Source organism: Mobula hypostoma, chromosome 18 (assembly GCF_963921235.1).
Source record: "Mobula hypostoma chromosome 18, sMobHyp1.1, whole genome shotgun sequence".
NCBI classification, from domain to species: Eukaryota; Metazoa; Chordata; class Chondrichthyes; order Myliobatiformes; family Myliobatidae; genus Mobula; species Mobula hypostoma.
In genome coordinates, this window is record NC_086114.1 from 4,871,753 (window position 1) to 4,897,173 (window position 25,421).

The window sequence follows — 25,421 nt, forward strand, 5'->3', positions numbered from 1 at the left end:
ACTGAGTATATTTAAAGCAGAGGTTGATAGGTTCTTGATTAGTCAGGGCATAAAAGATTCTGGGGAGAAGGCAGGAGAAAGGGGTTGAGAGGGATCATAAATCAACCATGATGGATTGGCAGAGCAGACTCGAAGGGCTAAATGACCTAATCGATGTCTTACGGCCAGGGGCTAAGGGTGAAAGGTGAAATATTTGGGGGGGAAGTTCTTCATTCATGAAGCAGCAGCAGCCATTCTTTGATCTCATTTACAAGTGATTTTACTGAAGGGTTACATTTCTTTCCCTTCAATGCGAAACAGCATATAAAACGTGCGAGGATGTAAGGAGACGCACACTCACCAGTGAATCCATCTCTGGGTATTTCCTCCCTTTACTCTTGCCGAGACACTTTGACTTTCCACCTTCTGCAACCTGGCACCAAAAGTTCTTGTTGTCATCGTACCTGGAATGAGAAGACCTGAGATTACTGACAGAAAACACTATTCGGTTATTTTATTTACAGATTCGGCGAGGAACAGGCCCTTCTGGCCCAGTGAGCCACATCATCCAGCAACTCACTTAGTTTAACCCTAGTTTAATCACAAGACGATTTGCAATGACCAATTAATCTACTTACTGGTACATTGGAATGTTGGAGGAAACCGGTACACCTGGAGGAAACCCATGGGCTGATGGGAAGAACACACAAACGCCCTACAGACGGTACTGGAATTGAACGCGACCTCCTGAGTTGTAATAGCATTGTACTAACTACTGTGGTATCCTGTCACACACCTAACGACCGCTGCTACATTCCTCAAAAGCAACAAGGCCTTCACAAACAGGTGCAGGAAAGGAAATCTGTTCAGGAAGATTGTCACTGTCACAGCAGCCTTCTATCTTCGAAGTGGCTGTCACCCTGCCCCTGACCAACATGCCACAGTAACTTCCGGGTGCATGTAAATGTGTATGGCAAATTGAGTTGATCCTTGATCCTCCCAAACAGGTTAGATTGATCTGCACGCGTGGCATGAACAAGGCTCTCTGCCACTGCATTGTTGCTCTTGGCATCCTTCTGTCCCGAGAGACACTGGGTAACACACAAGAAACGTCAGCTTGCGGTGGTACACTTCCCAGAGCGTTTGTGATGGTTGACCCAAGATGGGTGAAGGAGTTAACCACCTCTAGTGTGTGATGGTGATAGATGGGAGGGAGTCAACCCCCCCCGCCCCCCACAGCACGACTATCAGTGACGGATGGGAGGGAGTCAACCCCTCTAGATTGTGACCATCGATGGTGATGGTGGGAAGGAGTCAACCCCTCTAGATTGTGACCATCGATGGTGACGGATGGGAAGGAGTCAACCCCTCTAGATTGTGACCATCGATGGTGATGGTGGGAAGGAGTCAACCCCTCTAGATTGTGACCATCGATGGTGATGGTGGGAAGGAGTCAACCCCTCTAGATTGTGACCATCGATGGTGACGGATGGGAAGGAGTCAACCCCTCTAGATTGTGACCATCGATGGTGATGGTGGGAAGGAGTCAACCCCTCTAGATTGTGACCATCGATGGTGATGGTGGGAAGGAGTCAACCCCTCTAGATTGTGACCATCGATGGTGACGGATGGGAAGGAGTCAACCCATCTAGATTGTGACCATCGATGGTGATGGTGGGAAGGAGTCAACCCCTCTAGATTGTGACCATCGATGGTGACGGATGGGAGGGAGTCAACCCCTCTAGATTGTGACCATCGATGGTGACGGATGGGAGGGAGTCAACCCCTTCTAGATTATGACCATCGATGGTGATGGTGGGAAGGAGTCAACCCCCTTTAGAGCATGACCATCGGTGACGGGTGGGAGAGAGTCAGTGTCCCAGGCCGTGACGTTTGTCTTCAAGCCGATGGTCAGCCAAACGGTCAGGTGGTCGATGAGACGCTGCTGTTGGCCCTCTGTGTGGGAAGTCAGTGTGGTGCCATCAGCAAACAACAGCTCACAAGTGAAGACCTCTCGATTCTTGGTCTTGGAGTGAAGGAGAGCAATGGTGAAAAGTTTGCCATCAGCTCTGGTGTGTAGATCCATACCCTCAGTACATTTTCTGAAAGCACACTGAAGCAGCATGGAGAAAAAATCCCAGAGTGTCAGGGTCAGTGCCAGAACCCAGGGCTGAAATGGGGACATCATTTTAAGGTGATTGGAGGCTTTGTACAACTGCACTATATTCTCCAACTCCTCAGACGTTGGTCACCTGTACCAATGTACCATCAGAATGCTACTGGTGCTGATAGTGAAACCTCAGCTGCTTATGTGGCCCATCACAGTCTCCCTCGAAGATTCAATGTAAATTATTTTCAAACTACATGTAGGTCACCTAACCTGAGATTCATTTGCTTACAGGCATTCACAGTAAATACAAAGAAACACAACAGAATCAATGAAAACCTGTTCACAGCAGGAACAACCAATGTGTAAAGACAACTGCAAATACGAAAAGAAAAATGATAATAATAAGTGATAAATATCGGGAACATGAGATGTAGAGTCCTTGAAAGTGAGTCCATAGGTGTGGGAACAGTTCAATGTTTGGGTGAGTGCACAAGGCAAAGGCAACTCTGATATGGTGAACACAGGACTCAAGAGGATACAGAAAGCTGGCAATGAATTGTCCAGTTGTTTACAAAGCGATTTGACGGTGATACATACATCAGTGCCTGAGTGTAATTCAGGTGAGGGGTTACACCGAGGAACTTCTGTACACTCTCCATGACGGCAACGGGGTTGTTACGCAGCTCTAAGCCATTGACGATAAGAAGCTACGGTGAAAACAAGAAACAGCCTTGTAAGTATCTCCCACAGGAGCTCTCTCATTCACTGTGGTATTACACAACACATGAACACCAAATCAAGACACTGTGCCCTCTGATGTTTATACTAGTCCCAGCACGTTTCCCTCTGTGCACAGATATTCCGTTTCCTACTTTACGTTTACCCAACTTTTCCTTAAATACGTTTGTACGTCTCTGCCCACCGTTCCCAGTGGGAACAGGCACTATATTGACAGGCAACAATCTGCTGCTCCTGGAGGAACTCAGTAGGTCAGGCAGCATCTGTGAAGTGGGGGTAAGGAAAGCCTGCATCAAGACACAAAAGGTCATACGACTTAGGAACAGAATTAGGGCATTCACCCCACTGAGGCAGCACTGCTACAGCAATCCCTCTCAATCCCATTCTCCAGCCTCCTCTCCGGAAACTTTGACACCTTACTAATTAAGAGCCTACCAATCTCAACTTTAAATATACTCAATAACTTGGCCTCCACAGCCATCTCTGTCAATGAATTCCAGATTCACTTCCTTTGGCTAAGGAAATTCCTCCTCATCTCTGTTCTACATGGACGTTCTTCTATTCTGATCCTGTGCCCTCTGGTCCTAGGCTCTCCCATTACAGGAAATATCCTCTCCAAATCCACTCTATCTAGGCCCTTCAATATTTGATGGGTTTCAATGAGATCACCCCTCATTCCTCTAAACCCCAGTGAGTGCAAACCTAGAGCCATCAACTGCTCCTCATACACCCCTTCCCTCATCTCTATTCAGGGCCTCAATGTGAGGCAACACCTCACCTGCAAATCGGCTGGGGTCATCGATTGTGTCGGCTGCTCTCAGCGCCTCCATCTCTACATTGGTGAGACCTGTCATAAATTGGGGGACCGCTTCGTCAAGCACCACCAGAGCATCCACCACATGTGGGATTTCTGGTAGCCAAACATTTTAATTCCAATTCTTATTCTTGTTCCAACATGCCTTTTCACGGCCTCCTCTTGTGCCTAGATAAGGCCAACTTCAGGGTGGAGGAGCAACATCTTACATTCCGCCAGGGTACCCTCCAACCTGAGGCAGGGTTATCGATTCCCCCTTCCAGTAGTCAAATTTCCCCTCCCCTCTGACTTTCTCACCTGTCTATCACTTCCCCCAGGTCCCCCCCCACCCCTTCTCTTCCTATGGTCCACTGTCCTCTCCTATCAGATTCTTTCTTCTCCAGCCCTTGATGCTATTTGACCTGCTGAGTTCCTCGAGCGTTGTGTGAGTGTTGCTCCTCTTGCATTAACCATTTCGTTTCCAGGATAATTCTTGTGAATCTCCTCTGGACCATCTCCAATATCAGCACACCTTCTCTTAGATAAGCAGCTTCAACACTGCCACTGGGTTCTTGAACCTGTCAAACTAATTATTGTTTCTCATTCTTACACAACTGCCGTCATGCTTATTTTGCAGATGTGTATATTAAGTATATTTTCTTCAGCTTCAGGCCCTCCTCCTCCTCTTGGACAAACCATTCTGGCTTCTGCCTTCTTGGGATCTTTTCAGTTCTAACTGAACTGAACCGCCATCTCGATTTCACCCCTCTCTGACCCCACAGCTCTCCCCTCTCCCATTCTAACCTCACTCCCCTCTGACCCCACAGCTCTCCCCTCTCCCATTCTAATCTCACCCCCCTGACCCCACAGCTCTCCCCTCTCCCATTCTAATCTCACCCCCCTGACCCCACAGCTCTCCCCTCTCCCCTCACTCCCCTTTGACCCCACTTCTCTCCCCATCAATCCCTCTGAAAGAGCAGAGATTGGCAGGAGGTAATTTAATTCCATGCCCCCATTCCCACACTGAAATGGTTGTCCACAACCAACACCACCCCCCCCGCCAGTGTTTGAAGCTAAAAACTAATTAGAGGGACAGTGCCTCAGTCTGCCTGAGCAGTCTCCAAACTGACAGGATGAACACTGAATTCTCCAGATTCTGGTAACCACTTTCTCTCTGTCTCCTTTCTCTTTTTTCCCTCTTCTTGACCCACTGGACTCCATCACCCGCTCATTCCCCTCCCTCATGCTCTCCATCGGTCCATCACCCACACATCTTTCCCACTGATTACCCTCCTCACTTCCCTTCCTCCCTGCATCCTCTCCTATCAGATCCCATCATCAGCCCTTTGTCACACCCATCTGTCATCTTCCAACTTCTGACATAACTTCCACTCTTCCCGCGCCCCCCCAGCCAACCTACCACACCCCCACCTGTATCCACCCTGATGACCCACGCTCAGTATTTTACCAACACATTCAGCCCTCTGCCATCACGTTTCTGAACAACCCATAAACACCATCTCACTATTCCTCTTTTTCCACTTTTTTTTATTGTAACTTAATAATTTGTTCTGCCTGCAGTGTATCACTGCCATAAAGCAACAAATTTTACGATTAATGTTAGAGTCATACAGCACTACAGCAGAGAAACAGTTAGTGATAATAAGCCTGATCTGATTCTTTCGTTCCTGTCCTGAAGAAGAGTCTCGACTTGAAACATTGCCCAAACACCAGAGATTCTGCAGATGCTGGAAATCTGGGTATGTATGGCCTGTCTGGTTGAGTTGCCCACAGGGAAGGCTGTCTGTGTGTTATTCCACAGCAGTTCTATCAGAATATTTCAGTTCCGTGACACATACAAAATTCTGAAGCTATCAGCCCTAATATTATAAACACAAAAGATTCCTTAAATGTTGGAAATCCACAGTAACACATACGTTTTATGGAAAAACTCAGCAGGTCAGGCAGCATCAATGGAAGGGAATTAACAGTCGACGTTTCAGGTAGAGACCCTTCATCAGGACTGGGAAGGACGGGGGAAGACACCGGAAATAAAAGGTGGGGGAAGGGGAAGGAGGCGAGCTAGAAGGTGACGGGTGAAGCCAGGTGGGTGGGAAAGGTCAAGGGCTGGAGAAGGAGGAATCTGATAGGAAAGGAGAGTAGACCATAGGAGAAAGGGAAGGATGAGGGGCACCACTGTTCATTCCCTCCACAGATGCTGCTTGACCTGCTGAGTTTCTGGAGCATTTTGTGTGTTGCTGCATATTTCCAGAATTTTCAGAATCTCTGTGCGCCTGAGTATTAATTTTTACAAATCGAAATTGTTGCCAAAAGTGTCCTCACCTTGTAGCTTATTGTCTTGCTGTGGAAAGCTGGTTGTCATGACATTCATACCCTCTGTATGAATGCCAACAACAGTAAGTTTGAACTTAAAAATTTTATTGACTAAAATAAATGATATACATAATAAAATTACAAGAATAATCTGTGCAAAATCTTTTCATTTTTACATTCATAGTCAATATGCTACGTAGGGTTGTATTAGATTCTTTAAGAACACTCACGTGTCCTCCCACCCCAAGGGGAGGTGGGGGGTAGTACATTGCAACAACAAGAGGGGCTTCCTCCCTCAACCTGGCCCCTCCCTGCGCAGTAGCAGAAGAACTCCAAGCTGTGCTCTTCCCCCACTGAGCCCCTAAGTCACCCAGCGAGGTGTGACCAATAACGAAGTGTTAACGCGGACAGGAGCCATACCTGAGAAGGTGGATAGTGCACCAGCCACCTTTCAATGTGGGTGGCGTACCAGCCGGGAATCAAGCAGCGGTTCTGCAGGAGGCGGACTTCTGGAGGAGCATTTGGGCCGGCGCTGATCACCTGGTAGAAGGTGAAGTTCAGGGCAGCAGGCAGCTGGTGGGCTCGCTGGTGCTGAGGAGAAATCAAGACATCGACACTCTGCAGGAGACGTTCCTGTACCCGACGGAGCCGCAGACAGACCCGTGTCACAGCAGGGGCGTCGACGGTCGGACTAGAATACGAAGCAAGGATGTAATGCTGAGGTTTTATAAGGCACTGGGGAGTACTGTAGAAGTACTTTGGGCTCTTTATCTAAAAAGAGATGTGCTGGCATTCGAGAGGAACCACAAAGATGATTCCAAGAATTAACATATGAGAAGCTTTTGATGGGGGAAGGTGACGTTCCCTTCCCCTTTGATGGTTCTGGGCCTGTACTCACTGCAGTTTAGAAGAATAAGGAGGGATCGCATTGAAACCTATTGAATGCTGATAGGCCTACAGACAGTGTATGTAGAGAGGATGTTTCCTATACAGGGCGAGTCTCGGACAAGGTGGCGCAGTTTCAGAATAGAGGGACATCCATTTAAAATGGAGATGAGAAAGAATTTCTTTAGCCCGGGGGGTTGAATCTGTGGAATTCATTGCCATGGATGGCGGTGGAGGCCAAGCCATTGGGTATTTTTAAAGCGGAGATTGACAGCTTCTTGATTAGTCAGGGAATGAAAGGTTATGGGGAAAAGGCAGGAGAACGGGGTTGAGGGAAAATAAATCCGCCATGATGAAACAGCAGAGAAAACGTAATGGGCCGAAAGGCCTAATTCAGCTCCAATACCTGATGGTCTAATTCAGCTGCAGGTCAATTGTGGAAGGAGATTGAAAGGCTGAATGTTCTCATTCTGATTCTGCTGAGAGGAGACGTGTTAAGTTTGGGAATCAGAGGAGGTTATTCAACTCCTTCTGGCTGGTTCAATATTCAATATTTATTACAACTGTTGATCAATCTCTTTTAATGATTAACAGCAGACCTTGTGTTTGTGGGAGAAGTTTCTAAAACTCCCACCATGCAGAGATGACACTGAACTTTGCTCCTGAACAGCTGGGACCTACAGTAAGAGATTCATTCAACTAACCAATCACTTCCATTCAATATTTTAGTTTTATTTTATTCGGAGATACAGCAGGGTAACAGGCCCTTCTGGTCCAATGAGCCCACACCGCCCATTAAACTCACGTGACCAATTAACCTGCTGACCCCTGTGTCTTTGGAAAGTGGAAGGGAACTGGAGCATTTGGAGGAAACCCACGCAGTCACGGGGAGAACGTTAAAAACCCCTTACAGATGGTGGCGGGAACTGAACCCAAGTCACTGGTGCCGTAATAGCTAACCGCTATGCTGACTCGCACATCTTTGTAACAAGGGAGGAAACTGGAGCTTCTACGCTGGCTGCTTTCTACTGCGACTCTGTTCAAACAGCTGAACGTATATGTTTCCCCGCCAGGGCAGGCATACCTGATACCAGGAATAAGCTCGCTCCGCAGGGTTAATCAGGATGGTGATGATCTTCGCCCGGGGTAGCAGTGCTGCAGCCCTCTTGGGGACCACTTCCGACTCAAAGTAGTTTGCACTCTTCTCAAACGTGAAGTCTGTGCTCACATTCGACGGGATCGGGAAGAAATCCATGTACCTGAGGAATGAGAGTGGGCAACATGGAAGTAGCATGATGGAAAGCCCCTCCCTGTCACACCTCCCCACACCCAACCCATCTGGATAAGGTTCAACATTCAAGACTGTTTAGTGTCATTGTAATGCAAAGGAGAACAAAATAATTGTTACTCCCAATCTGATGCAGCACAAAAACACAGTAGGATAAAGAACACAATAATAAAAAAAAACACAACAGAACTGCACAAAATACATACATAGATTGACTGTATGTCCATAAAGTGACACTAGGCACAGGAGTGTCTGTACAGAAGGTGACTGACAGGAAATGATGAAGTAATGGTGGTTGGGGGTGTGGAGGGGTGGGTTAGTGGGTGGAGGTGTTGATCAGCCTCACTGCTTGGGGATAGTAACTGTTTTTGAGTCTGGTGCTCCTGGTGTGGATGCTACGTGGCCTTCTCCCTGATGGAAGTGGAACAAACAGTCCATGAGCAGGGTGGGTGGGATCCTTTAAGATGTTACTGGCCCTTTTCTGGCACCACTCTGTATACGTATCACTGACGGCGGGAAGGCTGGCACCACCAATGTGTTGGGCAGTTTTGACTACACATTGTAGAGCTCTTGGCGCCTCGCAGTGCAATGGACTTCATTAACAAGGCACCTTTAAAGCATCAAAGTCATCATCCCCAGACACTCCATGGGGGATGCAGTCAGTTAAAGTTTCCCTCCTGCTTGATGGAGAGAGCTCGATCGACAGTAACATCTTAAAGGCAGGAAGAGAGATTTGGATGGAAGTGAGAAGCATTGGGTCCAGGTCACCATTGGCAGAGCGATTAAATCTAGCGACTCGGTTATTGTTACTAGCTTCATGGGGTCACATTGCCATGGGTTTCATCCATGGAATTCCCTCAAGCAGATCCTGGACACAGCTCATTACTTACAGGGGGTGGCTCTGGTACTTGAACCATGTTCTGTGCTTGAAAGCATTGGTCAGAAGTCAGAAATGTTTGCATTTGATGGCCATACTATCACCCCACCTTATGGTTTCGTCACCCCATTCAGGACACTACACACTTCACTGGAGAGCTCGAAGTACCTAGGTCAGAATATTCCTTTGAGATTCATTTTCTCGCAGGCATTCACAGTAATCCAAAGAAATACAATGGAATCAATGAAAAACTACACACAAAGACGGATAACCAACGTGCAAAAGATAACAAGTTGTGCAAATACAAAAAGAAAACAAAATAATAATTTTTAAATTTCTAGCTATCTCCACTGGTACAAATTAAAACCCAACTTGAACCTGACGCCAGCTCATGAACTTGGAATTACATCTGGACCCAACCCAGCCTGGAGACATCTGCAGAATTTAAGATGCCAATAACCAGTCAGGCTCAGTATCCACATCTCAGCTTCTCCCAGCCGAGTGAAGATCTCACCATCTATTCTCCTCCCCCCAACACAGGCAGGTGTCTTGCCAACGTGAAAGAGTGTCCCATTCCCAGATGACACTCCTTTCCCACTCCCACCCGGCAGCAAGCCACACAGTGTTGCAGAGCCCGATGCCAATTTGAAATGGGCACCTGAGACCACCCTCACATCAAGGGTCGAGTCACACATCTGACCCCTGACACGGCCATCACCCGCGGACTGACTGGCGCTGTCTCAGGCTGGGATGGTGCAACTCAACCGTGCTCAACGCACAGTTAGATCCCACAGGGCTTACGTCAGCTCTGCAGCGTCAGAGGTTAGCACACTCCACTCCACTCGTGGTTGTAGAGCTCAGCACAGAGGCTGGACTTAACAGTCCCTTACCAGTCTATTCCTTTGTGATAGTTGGCTCCATTGAAGAACTGAATCTCCTCGTAGGTGACCGGACTGGGGAAATTACTCATAATTCCAGGGTGCAAAGACAGAAAAAAGTGCAAAGCTGTAGTGCCTGGGGAAGAGAAGAGACATGTTTACCTGCACAGCATTCCCAAGCATCCACTTCCCTTCCATCCTTCCATTTACGCATTCAACTTCAGATATATATTCCCCTTAATCACACGGTCAAATTCACAATGACATCTGGAGCAGAGGGGGCAATGCACAAGATCAAAACAGGCTACAGAGGTTGTAAATTCGACCACCTCTACAATGGACACTAGCTTCCCGATCATCGAGGACACCCTCAAAAGGCGATGCCTCAAAAAAGTAGCATCCATCATTACGTACCCAGGACATGCCCTCTCCTCATAACCCAGGACATGCCCCCTCCTCATAACCCAGGACATGCCCTCTCCTCATAACCCAGGACATGCCCTCTCCTCATAACCCAGGACATGCCCTCTCCTCATAACCCAGGTCATGCCCTCTCCTCATAACCCAGGATATGCCCTCTCCTCATAACCACTGTCAGGGAGGAGCCTGACGACCCACACTCAATGCTTTAAGAACAGCTCTTCCCCTCTGCCATCAGATTCCGGAGTGGTTCATGAACACTATTCTATCGCACTTTCACAATATTTAACTAATTTTTTACATCTTGCACTGCACTGCTGCCACAAAACAACAAATTTCATCAATGTCAGTGATAATAGACCTGATTCTGAAATCACTTATCTCACCTCAGATCAGTCTGATGTGCAGTAATTAATGTTATGAAAACACACCATCAATTTGCGTGGTTAGTTGCCCAAACCGCAGTGAGGGATCTATTTAACCAATCTGTTACTTAGATTATGGATCATACTAATTTGGTACCTACAGCTATGGAGTCCAAGAAATTGAGGATATTTAAAGCGGAGGCTGACAGGCTCTTGATTAGTTAGGTTGTCAAAGGTTATGGGGAGAAGGCAGGAGAACGGCTTTTAGAGAGGTAATAAATTTGCCATGATGGAATGGTGTAGCAGACTCAATGGGCTGAATGGCCTAATTCTGCTCCTATGTGTTATGGCCTTGGGCATTGTTATGCTAGAGAGTTGCCCAAGCTAGAAGCCAACAGGAAGCTTTGAACTTGGTTGGATTCTTCACGCAAAGGAAGAACCTTTGGCAGCGCGACCCCCATCAGTATTACACCGAGAGCCTCCGACCCATCGGGAGATAGAGAAGCTAACTACTGTTTTAATCCCAACCTCACAATATATTATTTACATAGTCTCCTCACGGACATTTCCACTTCTGCTAAATGCCAACGTCAATGTAACACAGAGAGATTAGAGAGATTCTAATCACTCAACTGGACAAGATCGGAGAATTAAAGTTACCAGTTTTTTGTGGGCCCACGATGAGGAACTTGGGGAGCCTGTCACAAGTCTTCTCTTTTGACCAAATATCCTTGTGCCGTTTGTCATCGCAAGGGTTCTGAAAAACATTCGGCACTTGGAAATAATTATCAAATAAATTGAAGGGTAAAACAGACACATATACTGGGACGTATACTCCTTGGCCACTTTATTATGCATCTCCTGTACCTAATACAGTGCATGTCTGTACTCTTCTGTTGCAGTACCCCATCCACTTCAAAGCTCGAGGTACTGTGTGCTTCGAGATGCTCTTCTGCCCACCACCGTTGTAACGCCTGGTTATTTGAGTTACTGTCGTCTTCCTGTCAGCTTGAACCAGTCTGGCCATTCTCCTCTGACCTCTCTCATTAACAAGGTGTTTTCACCCACAGAACTGCCACTCACTGGATGTTTTTTGTTTTTCCTACCACTCTCTGTAAACTCTAGAGACTGTTGTGTGTGAAAATCCCAGAAGATCCAGTTTCTGAGATACTCAAACCATCCTGTCTGGCACCAACAATCATTCTACAGTCAAAATCACTTTGATCACATTTCTTCCCCATTCTGGCATTTTGGTCTGAATGCACAACATGTCGAACCTTGAACTAGATGGGCTACAGGAGTAAAAGGCCACACCGGGTTCTGCTCCCGGACCTAATGAAGTGGCCATTGAGTGTATAACTACCACTGTGTTGTTAGCTGAATAACTGTTCCACACAACATAAAACCAGTTACTCTAAACAAAGCGGCCAATGAAACTCCTGCTTCTATATTGAAGCTTGTTCAGATTCTTCCGTGGTGTAACATTGCAGAAAATCAATATGTTAAAAGGGTTTTAGAAAACAATTATTCACCAGTGGGGATTTTTCAATAATAGCAGTGTTTAAATCTCATTAATTTGCCCTTGGCATTCCTTGTAGACATAAAGACAGCTCTAAACAGCAGATAAATGGAATACTAAAAGCAACAGTAGCATTGACTTTATGTATGCCTTTAGAATAATATTTACCTTGAGAAAGCTGCTGTTTTGAACCGTCTTTATGTACAAGGATGCACCAAAGACAAAATAATGAGACCTTAGCACATTTTTTTTTATTGTTGCGAACTCCCAGTTAGTGAATAGATTTTGTTTTTAAATTCTTTAAGTCATTGATTATCTGTAACACTGATCTACCTTGAGTCCCATGCCACCAGGTTCAGGAATAGCTATTACCCTTCAACCATCAGGCTCCTGAACCAGTGTGGATAACTTCACTCACCTCAACTCTGAACTGATTCCACAACCTGTGGACTCACTTTCAAGGACTCTACATCTCATGTTTTCAGTATTATTTAATTATCAGTGTTTCTCTTCTAGTATTTGCACAATTTGTCATATTTTGCATGTTGGTTATTTGTGCACCTCTGTTTGTGTGCGTTTTTTCATTGATTTTATTGTGTTTCTTAGTATTTACTGTGAATGCCCGCAAAAAAATGAATCTCAGGGTTGTATATGGTGACGTATACGATATGAATTTTAATAATAAGTTTCCTTTGAACAAGAGGTTTTGCAGATGCTGGAAATCCAAAGTAACACACACAAAATGCGGGAGGAACTCAGCAGGTCAGACAACAGCATCCATGGAGAGGAATGAAGAGTTGACATATCTTTCAGCAAGATGGCAGTGCACTTGGACGCATTGGCCACTCCGGGTCTAACCAAAGGTGTAATTGTTCATCCTCTATATCCTTTTTATGATCACTCGACACCGCTGGTTGTCAAGAACATCAAGTACTGAAGATCTATTCCCTCAGCAAGTAGCTCAATAGTGATGGACTGGACTTATTACGTACTGTAGTTGTGCTGTCACCTGGACTTGCTGCACACTGTTGATGTGCCGAGGCGGTGTGCAGTCGAAAAAAAGGTGCGAGTGATTGCCTTGGATGTTTTTTCTTGTGATCACAAGAGCCTGGTGGACACTGGTAACATGGAACACTGCAAGTCAGTTTCACTGGAGAGGCTGACGGCGGGAGAGCGGTATTGCCTCGGGTGTGACTGCAAGGGAGGAGATGCTGAGGCAGTGTGGGAGAGCCCCTATCCCAGTTTGACCATGCTCGGCAGTTGAATCATACACCACAAGTTTGGAAAGGTCCCCTTTTGAGAGATCACTGCAGGAGGACGATAACTCAAGGTGGAATCTGAACTGGGTTGGGGGGGCTGGCCCCTGTCAGTGCTGCCCTCTAGTGTTCACTCAGTGGAAGAACAACGTGGACCAGGACAACAACCCAAGCACTACTATTCCACAGGCCATGCCATGCAGAGACTCGGGCTATTTTTTTTTGTGATTGCATGCTTTCTGCTATCAAAGCCATATGTACGATACATTGTGTGCTACTGGTAATGAGTTTTGCACCCTGGCCCTGGAGGGACACTGTTTTGTTTGGCTCTGGTCATACATGGTTGAATGATAATTAAACTTGAACTTTTGACCCAAGACCCTTCATCAGGACTGGGAAGGAGGGGAATAAGCAAAAATCTTGTGATTAACTGTAATTTCACAAGAAGGAAGAGTCGCCAGAAGGTTTAATACAGAAGCAGCAATTTAATTATATTGAAGTAAAGTTATTGGCAGCTAAGTGCTAACCTGAACAGGCTGATGCAAGGGGACACACAATGGTTGCGTACACTTTTCCTACCTGCCACACAGGGTCCTTCTCCTCTGGGAAAAGCTCAAAGTATCTGGCGGCCAGTTTGACAGGAGGCAGCGTCTGCAGCTTCAGGTTAGTCCAGCACTGCACGAACTTCACCAGACTCTCAAAGGTGTACAGGCCAAGCCGGTCGTTGCCATAGTTTGACAGGTGAGTCATGAAGATGCTGATCTGTAAGGTAAAGGGAAGTGGTAAGCTTACGTACATTCAGGTGTACTGCTGTGTAGCGGACAGGATGACTCTACAATGGGTAGTCTAAAACTGCCCAACGCAATACCAGCACCAGCCTACACGCCATCAAGGACTTACATACAGAAAGGTGCCAGAGAAGGATGATGAAGGATCCCAGCCACCCTGCTCATGGGCAGTTGGCCACACTACCGTCAGGGAAGGGACAACTTTGCATCCACACCAGGACCACCAGACTCAAAAACACAGGATATATACATCCCAAAGAGGAAGATGTATTCTAAAGGAAAGATGACACAACCAGGGCTAACAAGAGAAGTCAAAGCCAACATAAAAGACAAAGAGAGGGCATATAATAGAGCAAAAACTAGTGGGAAGTTAGAGGATTGGGAAGCTTTTAAAAACCAACAGAAGGCAACTAAAACAAGTCATTAAGAAGGTAAATATGGAATATGAAAGTAAGCAAGCCAATAATACTAAAGAGGATACCAAAAGTTTCTTCAGATACATAAAGTGTAAAAGAGAGGCGAGTGGATATCGGACTGCTGGAAAACAATGGAATACAGTGTCGGGAAGTGTATGGTCATGCACTTTGGTAGAAGAAATAGTTGACTATTTTCAAAATGGAGAGAAAATACAAAAAACTGAGGTGCAAAGTGACTTGGGATTCCTTGTGCAGGATTCCCTAAAGGTTAATTTGCAGGATGAGTCTGTGGTGAGGAAGGTAAATGTGATGTTAGCATTCATTTCAAGAGGACTAGAATATAAAAGCAATGATGTAATGCTGAGACTTTATAAAGCACTGGTGAGGCCTCACTTGGAGTATTGTGAGCAGGTTTGGGCGCCTTATCTTAGAAAGGATGTGCTGAAACTGGAGAGGTTTCAAAGGAGATTCACAAGAATGATTCCAGGATTGAATAGCTTGCCAAATGAAGAGCGTTTGATAGCTCTGGACCTGTATTCACTGGAATTCAGAAGAATGAGGGGTGACCTCACTGAAACCTGTCAAATAGAGAAAGGCCTTGATAGACTGGATGTGGAGAGGATGCTCCCTTTGGGGGAAGAGTCTAAGACCAGAGGGCACAGCCTCAGAATAGAGGGGCATCCTTTTAGACTGGAGATGAGGAGGAATTTCTTTAGCTAGAGTGGTGAATCTGTGGAATTCTTTGCCACAGACAACTGTGGAGGCCAAGCCTTTATGTATATTTAAGGCAGAGTTTGGGGCTGAGAAGAAAATTGGATCAGCCATAATGAAATTTGATGTGCCAGATGGCCTAATTCTACTCCTATATCTTATGGTCTAAAAACAGTTACTTTTCTCAAGCAGTAAGGCTGATCAACACCTCCTTCCCATTTACCCACACCTCTACAGCCCCCCAGACCCACTTCTTTATCATTCTCTGTCTGAGTCACCTTATGTACAGACATTCCTGTGCCTAGCTTCAATTTTTGGATATACAATCAATGTACAGAACCTTGAAGTATTCAGCTGCCACAAAGAATTTTACATTTTACTGTCTCATTTTCTAACTTTAAGATATATTTAAGTAGGACTTTTGAGCTAATCTACAAAACATTGTTCATCATGTCAAATCAAAAGAAAAAGTCTAAAACCTGTCAACAATTTACTAAAAATCGAAAACAAAAATTGATGCCAAAAAAGTATTCATCCCCTTTGTAATTACTACAGTAACTTCCTCAGGTGCAATTCTGTATATTACCTTATCAACTCACTCAATTTGTTGATGTAGAAAGATTGGAGGATCACCTGAATAAATACCCTCTCTCTCTGGGAGGTCCAGCAGTATGGGAGATTTTCAACAGATCAATCCAAAATGAAGACAGAAGAGTATTCAAGACAAGTCAGGGAAATGACAATAGAGAAGCACAAATCTGGGAACGAGTACAAGACCATCTCCAAGGCACTGAACATACCTCGCAACTCAGTGCAGTCCATTGTGAAAATGTGGAGAAAATGTGAAACCACAGCCACACTGCCTAGGTTAGGCAGCCCCTCTAAACATTCGCCAGAAAAGAATGGCACTTGTAAGAAAGGCCACTGTGACGCTAACAGTCGCTCTGAGTGGGCTGCAGAACTCAGTGGCTGCAACTGGAGATGAAGTTCGTGGCTCCACAATCTCTAAGACCTCACACAAAAAGAGTAAGAATGGCAAAGAAGCAGCCTTGACTTTTTAAAAAAAAAGCACATCCTTGCCCATGAAGATTTTGCAAAGCTTTGCTTAAAAGATAATTTAAATATGTGGAAGAAGGTATTGTGGTCAGATGAGACTAAAGTGGAACTTTTTGACCTTAACGTTAGCAGTACATGTGACATAAATCTAACACTGTGCATCAGCCAGGCAACACAATCCCTACTGTAAAGAATGGTAAGGGTAGTATCATGCCACAGGGATGCTTTTCAGCAATAGGGACTGGAAATCTGGTTAGGATAAATACAGAGAGATCCTGGCTTAAACCCTGCTTGCCTCTTCCAGAAAGCTTAAACTAGGGAGGAAATTCATCTTTCAGCAGGTCAATGACCCAAAGCACACTGCCGGAGCAACCATAGAGTTTCTCCAAATGAAGAAAATTGATGTCCTTGAGTGGCCCAAAGTCCTGACCTTAACTCAACTGAACATCTCTGGCAAGACCTCAATATTGCTTCCCAGCTAAGCTGACACAGCTCGTGCAATTGTATCAGGAGAAATGGGCAAATCTTTTTCCATCTCATTGTGCAAAGCTAATAGAGATTTATCCACAAAGACTACTGGCTGTAATAGGTGTGAGAGGTGGTTTAACTAAGTACTGAGTAAAGGGGAATGAAAACTTCTGAAATGCTGACATTTCAGTTTTTCATGCTCCCTGTTTTGGGGCTCCACTGTGCCAAAAAAGTACATGATTCACAAATAAAATTCTCAATTAGATTGATCAAAATCGCTGGTTGTAATACTCATTTATGTGAGCAAAGAGTTGGGCGATGAATACTTTTATAAGGCATTGTTTATAAGTTAACTTATATATTTATATTTAGTCTTTTTTATTATTGTCTTTATCTTATTTTATTTCTTTTTTTGTGATGCACTGTATCCAGAGTAACAATTTTTTTCTCATTTACACTCGTTTGCTGGAAATGACATTAAACAATTAAACAAGTGGCAAACCCATGTACATCCAAGTACCTGTGATGTTGGCCATGTCCATGTAATGCTCTGGTAAAGGTTTTACTGCCCGTTTTAAGGTATTTCACGTAATGGTTCTTCTGTAGAAGCAGTAATTTCCGCTGGCAGTGTTTGGGTTACCGTTAAAGGGGTGCTTAGGAATGTGTGTGTCATCCAATCAGGAGGGTGGAATTGGGAGAAAGTTGTAGAAAACGCTAGGGAGCAGCTTTTGTTACAAACACTGAGGTGAGTAGAGGTCTTCTTTCAGCAGGAGATGGAGCGAGAAGGAGCTTGAGAGGACCAGCCTTAGGATCCGTTCCGGCAGGAACGCACGATCTAATGAAGCGCATGAGGGGGACTTTTTACCAGGGAGCTGTGAATACATTGGAAACAACAGCTTCTGGATGATTTGAGCTCCATCTCTGCACATTTGACTGTTTAATTATAACAGGCCCTTTTTGTTTTCTTCCTTCCTTCCTTCTTCCTTTAATAACTTTTTGGTTAAATTAACATTCTTAAATATATTTTCTTTATAACTGTATGCCAATCTGTTATTTCTTGCCAACGGGTGATTGCAGGGGGCAGTAAATCACACAGCTTTCACACAAACCAGGGTTTGGGTGGGCAAGACATCCCAAACTCACGGGTCTGGCGGGGCCAGAGTCACATATACCCTGGACATACGGAGCCTGAGAAAGGAGGGTTCCTCGCCGTGGTCTCCAGTGGTTGTTAGCGAGGGGCTAAAGAGTCGCATTTCCAGAGACATCCAGTAAAAAGGGTTTCACCTATAAACTTAAACCCCAGTTCTGACTCGGAGAACTGAGAAAATAGAGACCTGAAATCTGTGAATTTCTGACAGTCTACTGGGGAAATTGGAGCCTCAACGTCTGCTAATCCATGAGTTTGCTGGAGAATGAAGATGGCCAGTCCTGGGGTTAGAGAACCACGTATATGCACGGATGGGTGGACTTGTGGGAGGGAGGGAGGGAGGAAGGAAGGGGCTTGTTTTGCTGTTGTTACTTCATCGCTTGTTCTGTTCTGGGTTGTTCTGCCGAGCATGGTGGGCATACTACGTTGGCACCAGAGTGTGTGGTGGCATGAGGGTTGCCCCCAGCACCTCCTTGGATGTGTCGGTTGTTAACACAAACAATACATTTCACTCTATGTCTCAGTGTACAGGTGATTGATAAATCTGAATCGGCTCATTATCACATGTACAGTCTACGTATGCAATGAAAAACAACTGTCACAGCATCACAGTCACAGAGCATTGGGTACAGAATACTCAATTAACTTCACCTGAACGAGGCATTAAACTGCATTTAAACATAAGCTTTAACTTGACACTGAGCCATGAGGTGTTACTATGATAGTGACCAAAATCTTGGTCAAAGGTGAGTATTCAGGAAAGGCAGAAGAGTTTGACGATGAGATTCCAGATTGTAAGGAGGAATAGAATGATTAAGATCAGGGATGGGTGAGGAGGAATGCAGAGACTGAAGCTAACTGAAAATGAGGATTGTTCATAACAGTGCCTCACAGGACAAAGAACTAGGCAGAGTAACAGTTCGACATGGACTAGATGGGCCAAAGGGCCTGCTCCTGTACTGTAAGTGCTCTATGACTCTAAATTGTGGGATCATCATACCCTCAAGCAAGCAGCTTGCACTTTATCCATAAGACAGCAGTTTAGTGCAACACTTACTAGTACAAGGGGACATTATTTTAAGGTGATTGGAACAAAGTAGAGTGGTTTGTCAGAGGTAGGTTTGTTTTACACAGAAGTTGATGGGTGCTGGAAAACACCATCAGGAGCAGTGATAGAGGCAGATGTAGGAGGAATTTTTAAGAGATTCTTAGACACATGGATGAAAGAAAAATTATTTATTTGGAGATACAGTTGCAAGAAAAAGTTTCAGAATCCTTTGCAATTACCTGGTTTTCTACATTAATTACTTATAAAATGTGGTCTGACCTGCATCTAAATCACAATATTAGAGAAAAACAATCTGCTTAAACTAATAACACACAATTGTACCTTTCATATCCTTATTGAACATATTGTTTCATCATTCACAATCCAAGTTGGAAAAAGTATCTGAAGCCTTGTATTTAATAACTGGTAGAACCAGACTTGCACAATGCCCAGGAGGAACTTTATACCATTCCTCCAAACAAAACTGTTCCAGTTCAATATTTCTGAGATACTTCGCATGAACAGCCTTCTTCAGATCATGCCACAGCATCTCAGTTGGGTTAAGGTCTGGCCTCTGATACGGCCATTCAAAAATCATGGATTTAAAAAAATTTTTAAACCATTCTGTTGTTGATTTACTCGTGTTTAGGATCATTGTCTTGTTGTATCATCCAACTTCTATTAAGCTAAAGGGCTGCTAACCTGACATTCTCCAGTAAAATGTCGTGATACAATTTTGAATTCATTGCTCCCTCAACAAGGCAGCAAAGCAGCCCCAGACCATGATACACCTTCTACCATGCTTCACAGTTGGGATGAGATTTTTGTGTTAGTGTCCAAACATAGCAATGTGCATCTCTGCCAAAAAGTTCAGCTCTCGTCTCATCTGTCCACAGAACATTGTCCCAGAAGTGTTGTGAAACATCGTGATCTTTTGCAAACTTCAGATGTGCAGCAATGTTTTTTTTGGGAGAGCAGTGGTTTCCTCCGTGGTGTCCTTCTATGAGCATCATTCTTGTTCAGTGTTTTTCTTATAATGGACACATGAACAGAGACTTTAGCAAGTTCCAGAGATTTCTGCAGGTCTTCTGCTGTTACCCTTGGGTTCTTTTTCACCTCCTTCAGCACTGCATATTGAGTCCTTGGTGTGATCTTTGCAGGATGCCCACTCCTAGGGAGACTAGCAACAGTACCGAACTTCCTCCATTTGTAGACGATTTCTCTTATGTGGACTGATGAACACTCAGGTGTTTAGAAATGCTTTTGTAACTTTTCCCAGCTTCGTGCATCTCCACAATTCTTCTTCCAAGGTCCTCTGAAAATTGTTTTGATCAAGGTATGGTGCAGATAAACAGACCCTTCTTGAGAAGAGCAGCCTCTATCTGTAACCTGAGTTTGTGTGTCTCATTTTTAAATATAGGTCCAGACACCTCTACAAGCCACAGCTCCAATCTCATCTCATTGATTGGAACACTTGACTCCAAACAGCTTTTGCAGAAGGCATTACCCCAGAGGTTCACATACTTTTTTTGAACCTGGACTCTGATTGTTTAAATGGTGAACCCAATATTGATGAGAAGTACAATTGCTTGTGTATTATTAGTTTAGGCAGATTATGTTTGTCTATTATACTTTATTGTCGCCAAACAATTGATACCAGAATGTACAATCATCACAGCGATATTTGATTCTGCGCTTCCCGTTCCCTGGATTACAAATATTAAATATTAAAAATATTAATAATAGTTTATAAATTATAAATAATAAATAGAAAATAGAAAAATGGGAAGTAAGGTAGGGCAAAGAAACCAAGAGGCAGGTCCGGATATTTGGAAAGTACAGCCCAGATCCGGGTCAGGATCCGTTCAGCAGTCTTATCACAGTTGGAAAGAAGCTGTTCCCAAATCTGGCCGTACGAGTCTTCAAGCTCCTGAACCTTCTCCCGGAGGGAAGAGGGACGAAAAGTGTGTTGGCTGGGTGGGTCGTGTCTGTGATTATCCTGGCAGCACTGCTCCAACAGCGTGCAGTGTAAAGTGAGTCCAAGGACAGAAGATTGGTTTGTGTGATGTGCTGCGCCGTGTTCACGATCTTCTGCAGCTTCTTTCGGTCTTGGACAGGACAACTTCCATACCAGGTTGTGATGCACCCTAGAAGAATGCTTTCTATGGTGCATCTATAAAAATTAGTGAGGGTTTTAGGGGACAGGCCAAATTTCTTTAGTTTTCTCAGGAAGTAAAGGCACTGGTGGGCCTTCTTGGCAGTGGACTCTGCTTGGTTGGACCAAGACAGGTCATTTGTGATATTGACCCCGAGGAATTTAACGCTTTTGACCTGTTCCACTTGCACACCACCGATGTAAATTGGGTCGTGCGATCCACTACTCCTTCTGAAGTCAACAACCAATTCCTTTGTCTTGCTGACGTTGAGGGATAGGTTATTGTCTTCGCACCATACCACCAGGTTCTTAATTTTCTCTCTGTCCTCAAACTCATCATTACCCGAGATACAGCCTACAATTGTTGTGTCATCAGCAAACTTATATATTGAGTTTGATGGAAACTTGGCCACACAATCATGGGTGTACAGTGAGTACAGCAGGGGGCTGAGTACACAGCCTTGTGGGGCACCGGTGCTCAGAGTGATTGTAGAGGAGAGCTTGTCCCCTATTTTTACAGCCTGAGTCCTATTATTGTGCCTTAGATGAAGAACAGACCACATTTTATGAGCAATTAATGCAGAAAACAAGGTAATGACAAAGGGTTCACAAACTTTTTTTTTTGCAACTGTATAGTGTGGAGTAAACCCTTCTGGCCCATCGAGCTGTGTTGCCCCAGCAACCCCCAGTTCAAGCTAGTGTAATTATGGGACAATTTACAATGACCAATTAACACTACCAGCTGGTATGCCTTTGGACCGTGAGAGGACACCAGAACACCCGGAGGAGATCCACGCACTCCAAGGGGAGGACGTACAGACTCCTTACAGACGACATCAGAATTGAACTCCAAACACCAACAGCCCAAGCTATAACAGCGTCACGCAAACCGCCACGCTACCGGATGGCCATGTGGGCGGGATTAGATTGATCTTGGAATAGGTCAAAAGGTCGGTACACCATTGTGGCCGAAGGGCCTGTGCTATTCTATGTTCACCATTGCACTGGGATAGCCTAGATTTGTACTCAGACCCTCAGGGTCTCAAACCCATTCATGATCTGAAGGTCAGACACTTCTTATACATTCTTCTCTATTGGACTGGACTGCAGAATGGTTATTGGTCAACTTGTCTGTAGTTCTATATAATTACCTATGTACATGTCGTTGTTCAATGTGTTTTAGTGGTTGCAATTGCCTCTATTTTTCTGGAAACATCAGTTTTAGTGGCTTGAACAGGTGCCATTTTATTGTTTGATTCAAGCAACGGAATTGGAGTGAAGTGTATCACTAATTAGTAAATTGGTATAATGCAGCCAAACCACGATGGATTCACTCTCTCTTGTTATACTCTTTCTTTGTCTTTTTGATTCTTCGTCTCTGTCTGATATTGCTTGAAATGTTTAATATTCTACGTGTTGTTCCCTCACTTTTTGCCGTGTGCGCAATTTGCTTTTTTCTCTTCACGTTGGTGTTTGATGTATTCTTTCAAAGGGTTCCATGGTGTTTCTTTGTTTTGTGGCTGCCTACGGGAGGACAAACTCTCGGAGTTGCATTCTGTACACATACTTTGATAATAAATGTACTTTGAACTTACTCTGTTCCTCATGCTTCAAGTCCCTTCCCTAATTTCAATATTCTTGTAACGCTTAATGAACAATCGTAAACAAAAACTTATCCATCATTCTTGACTTCCAAAGAATCTTACATCAAAAACATCAGCATCTAATATATCCACACAACCTTCTCTACCAGTGGCACATTCATTGAGATGAAAAGTGCGAGATCTAAATGCAAGATGAATTCTGTGATGATATTATTCTCCACAGAATTGCAATTTCATCACTTGAGATTAACCCTAATTAGGTGATAATTTAATTTGCTTGTACCAAGTTCTCACTCTGACCACGTTAACTACATTGCAAAAGGAAGCAATTCCAAATGAACATGCACAGAAGTAAATATGGTTGTGGACGAACAGAAAAAGATTCACATAATCACCCATTGCCACTTGAAAGGGGAGTTTGATCTGGCTGTTGAAATAATAGTCCCTAGCACATCCTCCGATTCCATTGGTTGCTAATGCAAATGACACATTTCACTGAAGTAGTATCTTGGCCTAAAACGTCAGCTGTTTATTCGTTTCTATAGATGCTACCTGACCTGAGTCCCTCCGGCATTTTGTATACATTACTCTGGATTTCCTGCATCTGCAGAACCTCGTGTTTATGATTAATTCTCATCTGTCTGGGTCATTTGGATACTTTGTGATGAAAACAAAAATCACAGCCATGTGCTGGATGCTGATTTTGTTAGTTGTTATCCTTTGCAAAAGGGTGACCAAGGGAGAGAGAAAGTGCTTTCAGAAAATTAGAACTGAAATGCTGTCAGATTTGAGCAGCCAAGGAAAATTACCTTCACCCTTTAAATGAAATGTTTCTTCAATTATGTTGTCAAGTATCAATGGTTCAAGATGGAAAGATGCAAAAAAAGTGTAGAAAACAAACTTAGCCTGAAACGTCGAGTTTACTCTTTTCCATAGGTGCTGCCTGACCTGCTGAGTTCCTCCAGCATTTTAAGTGTTATGACACACAGCACTATATGCTTTGACGTGCAAGTGATCAATAAATTAATTGGAATCTTCTATTCTTTACCCTTTGTATTACCTGGATGTACTTGTGTATGGAATGATCTGTCTAGATGGCACATACACAAATCTTTTCATTTGCGTTTGTTAAGGCAGAGTTTGTGTTTGCTGAGGGTGATAAGTTTCTGGAATTCTCAACCCCAGAACGAGCTGTATCTCAGTACGTGAGACAGTCAGAGAGCAGCACAGTAGCGTAGCGCTTTCCAGTGCCACCAATCAGGGTTCAATTCCTGCCGCCGTCTGTTCTCTCCACGACTGTGTGGGTTCCCTCCAGGTGCAACAATATCGAATGTTGGCGCTGGAAGTACCGTAACACGTGCGGGCTGCCCCCAGCACGTCCTCGCTCTGTGTTGGTCCATGACGCAAGCAACACATTTAACTGCATGTTTCGATGTACATGTGACAAATAAAGCCAATCTTTAATCTTTTCAAAAAAAAAAACAATTAGTTTTGGACTTCTTCAGGATTGGAGTCACACTCGAACCCACTCAGAATCGAATTTTTCAAATGCGCACTACCTCCAGCTCTCCGTAACTTTGCAGCTTGCAATCGTCACCACGTCAACATGAAGCCGCCCCTGGACATCAGGGAACTAAATAGTTACAATTCCAACACAATGACTTTCCTACCTCAGGCTGCACTTCTCCGATAGGAGCAATTTGACAGTAAAGCTACTCAGATACATGTATCAATTAACAGGTATCCACCAGCACTGTATAATCCCCAGGAGGGGATTGCCACTTGTCACCCCGGGTTACCAAAATAAATAACCCTTTAATTTTATATGCTTGCCATAATAGATTCACCGCTGGCACTGTGTGCTTAGTGTGAAATGTGTGTTTCTTTTTATAAATAAAAGCTATAATTGGGAAATGTTACTAAAAAAAAAAATTGGATCTGGAAACTTTGCAAAATGATGTAATATTAGGTGAAGCAACACTTCACTGGCATGCCAGTTGGGGATCTGCCTGTATCCAGTGCTCTCGGTACAGTCTCTTCTACATTGGTGAGGCCCACCGTGGATTTGAGGACCACTTCATCCAAGGCTTTTCTCCGGCTTTCCCGGGGGCAACATCTCGTATTCCATCTGGGTAGCCTCCAACTGATGGTATAAATATCAATTCCTGCTTCCGGTAAAAAAAAATCCCTCCCATCCCCTCCTCTTCAATTCCCCACTCTGGCCTCTTACCTCTTCTCATCTCTCCCCAGGTCCCCTCCTCATTCCCTTTCTCCCATGGTCCACTCTTCTCTCCTATCTGATTCTTTCTTATCCAGTTCTTCACCTTTTCCACCCACCAAGCTTCACCCATCGCCTTCTAGCTATCCTCCTTCCTCTCCACCTACCTTTTCATTCCGGCGTCTACACCCTTTCTTTCCATTTCTGAAGAAAGGTCCCGGCCTGAAAGTTAACTATTTATTCATTTCTGTAGATGCTGCCTGACCTGCTGAGTTCCTCCGGCATTTTTGTGTGTTGCTCTGGATTTCCAGCATCTGCAGACCTTCGTGGTTATATTTTAATACCATCCCCATGCCAACAAGTTGGTC

At 44.5% G+C, this 25,421-nt stretch overlaps 1 protein-coding gene across 8 annotated transcripts in view; it reads right to left on the reverse strand.

Moving 5' to 3' along the window:
* ndst2a (N-deacetylase/N-sulfotransferase (heparan glucosaminyl) 2a) overlaps positions 1-25,421 on the reverse strand; it is a 538,132-nt gene that overhangs the window by 3,533 nt on the left and 509,178 nt on the right. For 7 of the 8 annotated variants that reach the window (XM_063070368.1, XM_063070370.1, XM_063070375.1 and 4 more), the window contains 7 exons: positions 14,022-14,204; positions 11,328-11,424; positions 9,895-10,018; positions 7,924-8,098; positions 6,375-6,545; positions 2,687-2,796; positions 341-443 (listed from right to left, as the gene is read on the reverse strand). In XM_063070368.1, the coding sequence (XP_062926438.1) occupies positions 341-443; positions 2,687-2,796; positions 6,375-6,545; positions 7,924-8,098; positions 9,895-10,018; positions 11,328-11,424; positions 14,022-14,204 (963 nt within the window). Of the gene's footprint in view, positions 1-340; positions 444-493; positions 797-2,661; positions 2,797-6,374; positions 6,546-7,923; positions 8,099-9,894; positions 10,019-11,327; positions 11,425-14,021; positions 14,205-25,421 lie in introns of those variants that run through there. The other variant, XM_063070376.1, reaches the window with a different exon arrangement.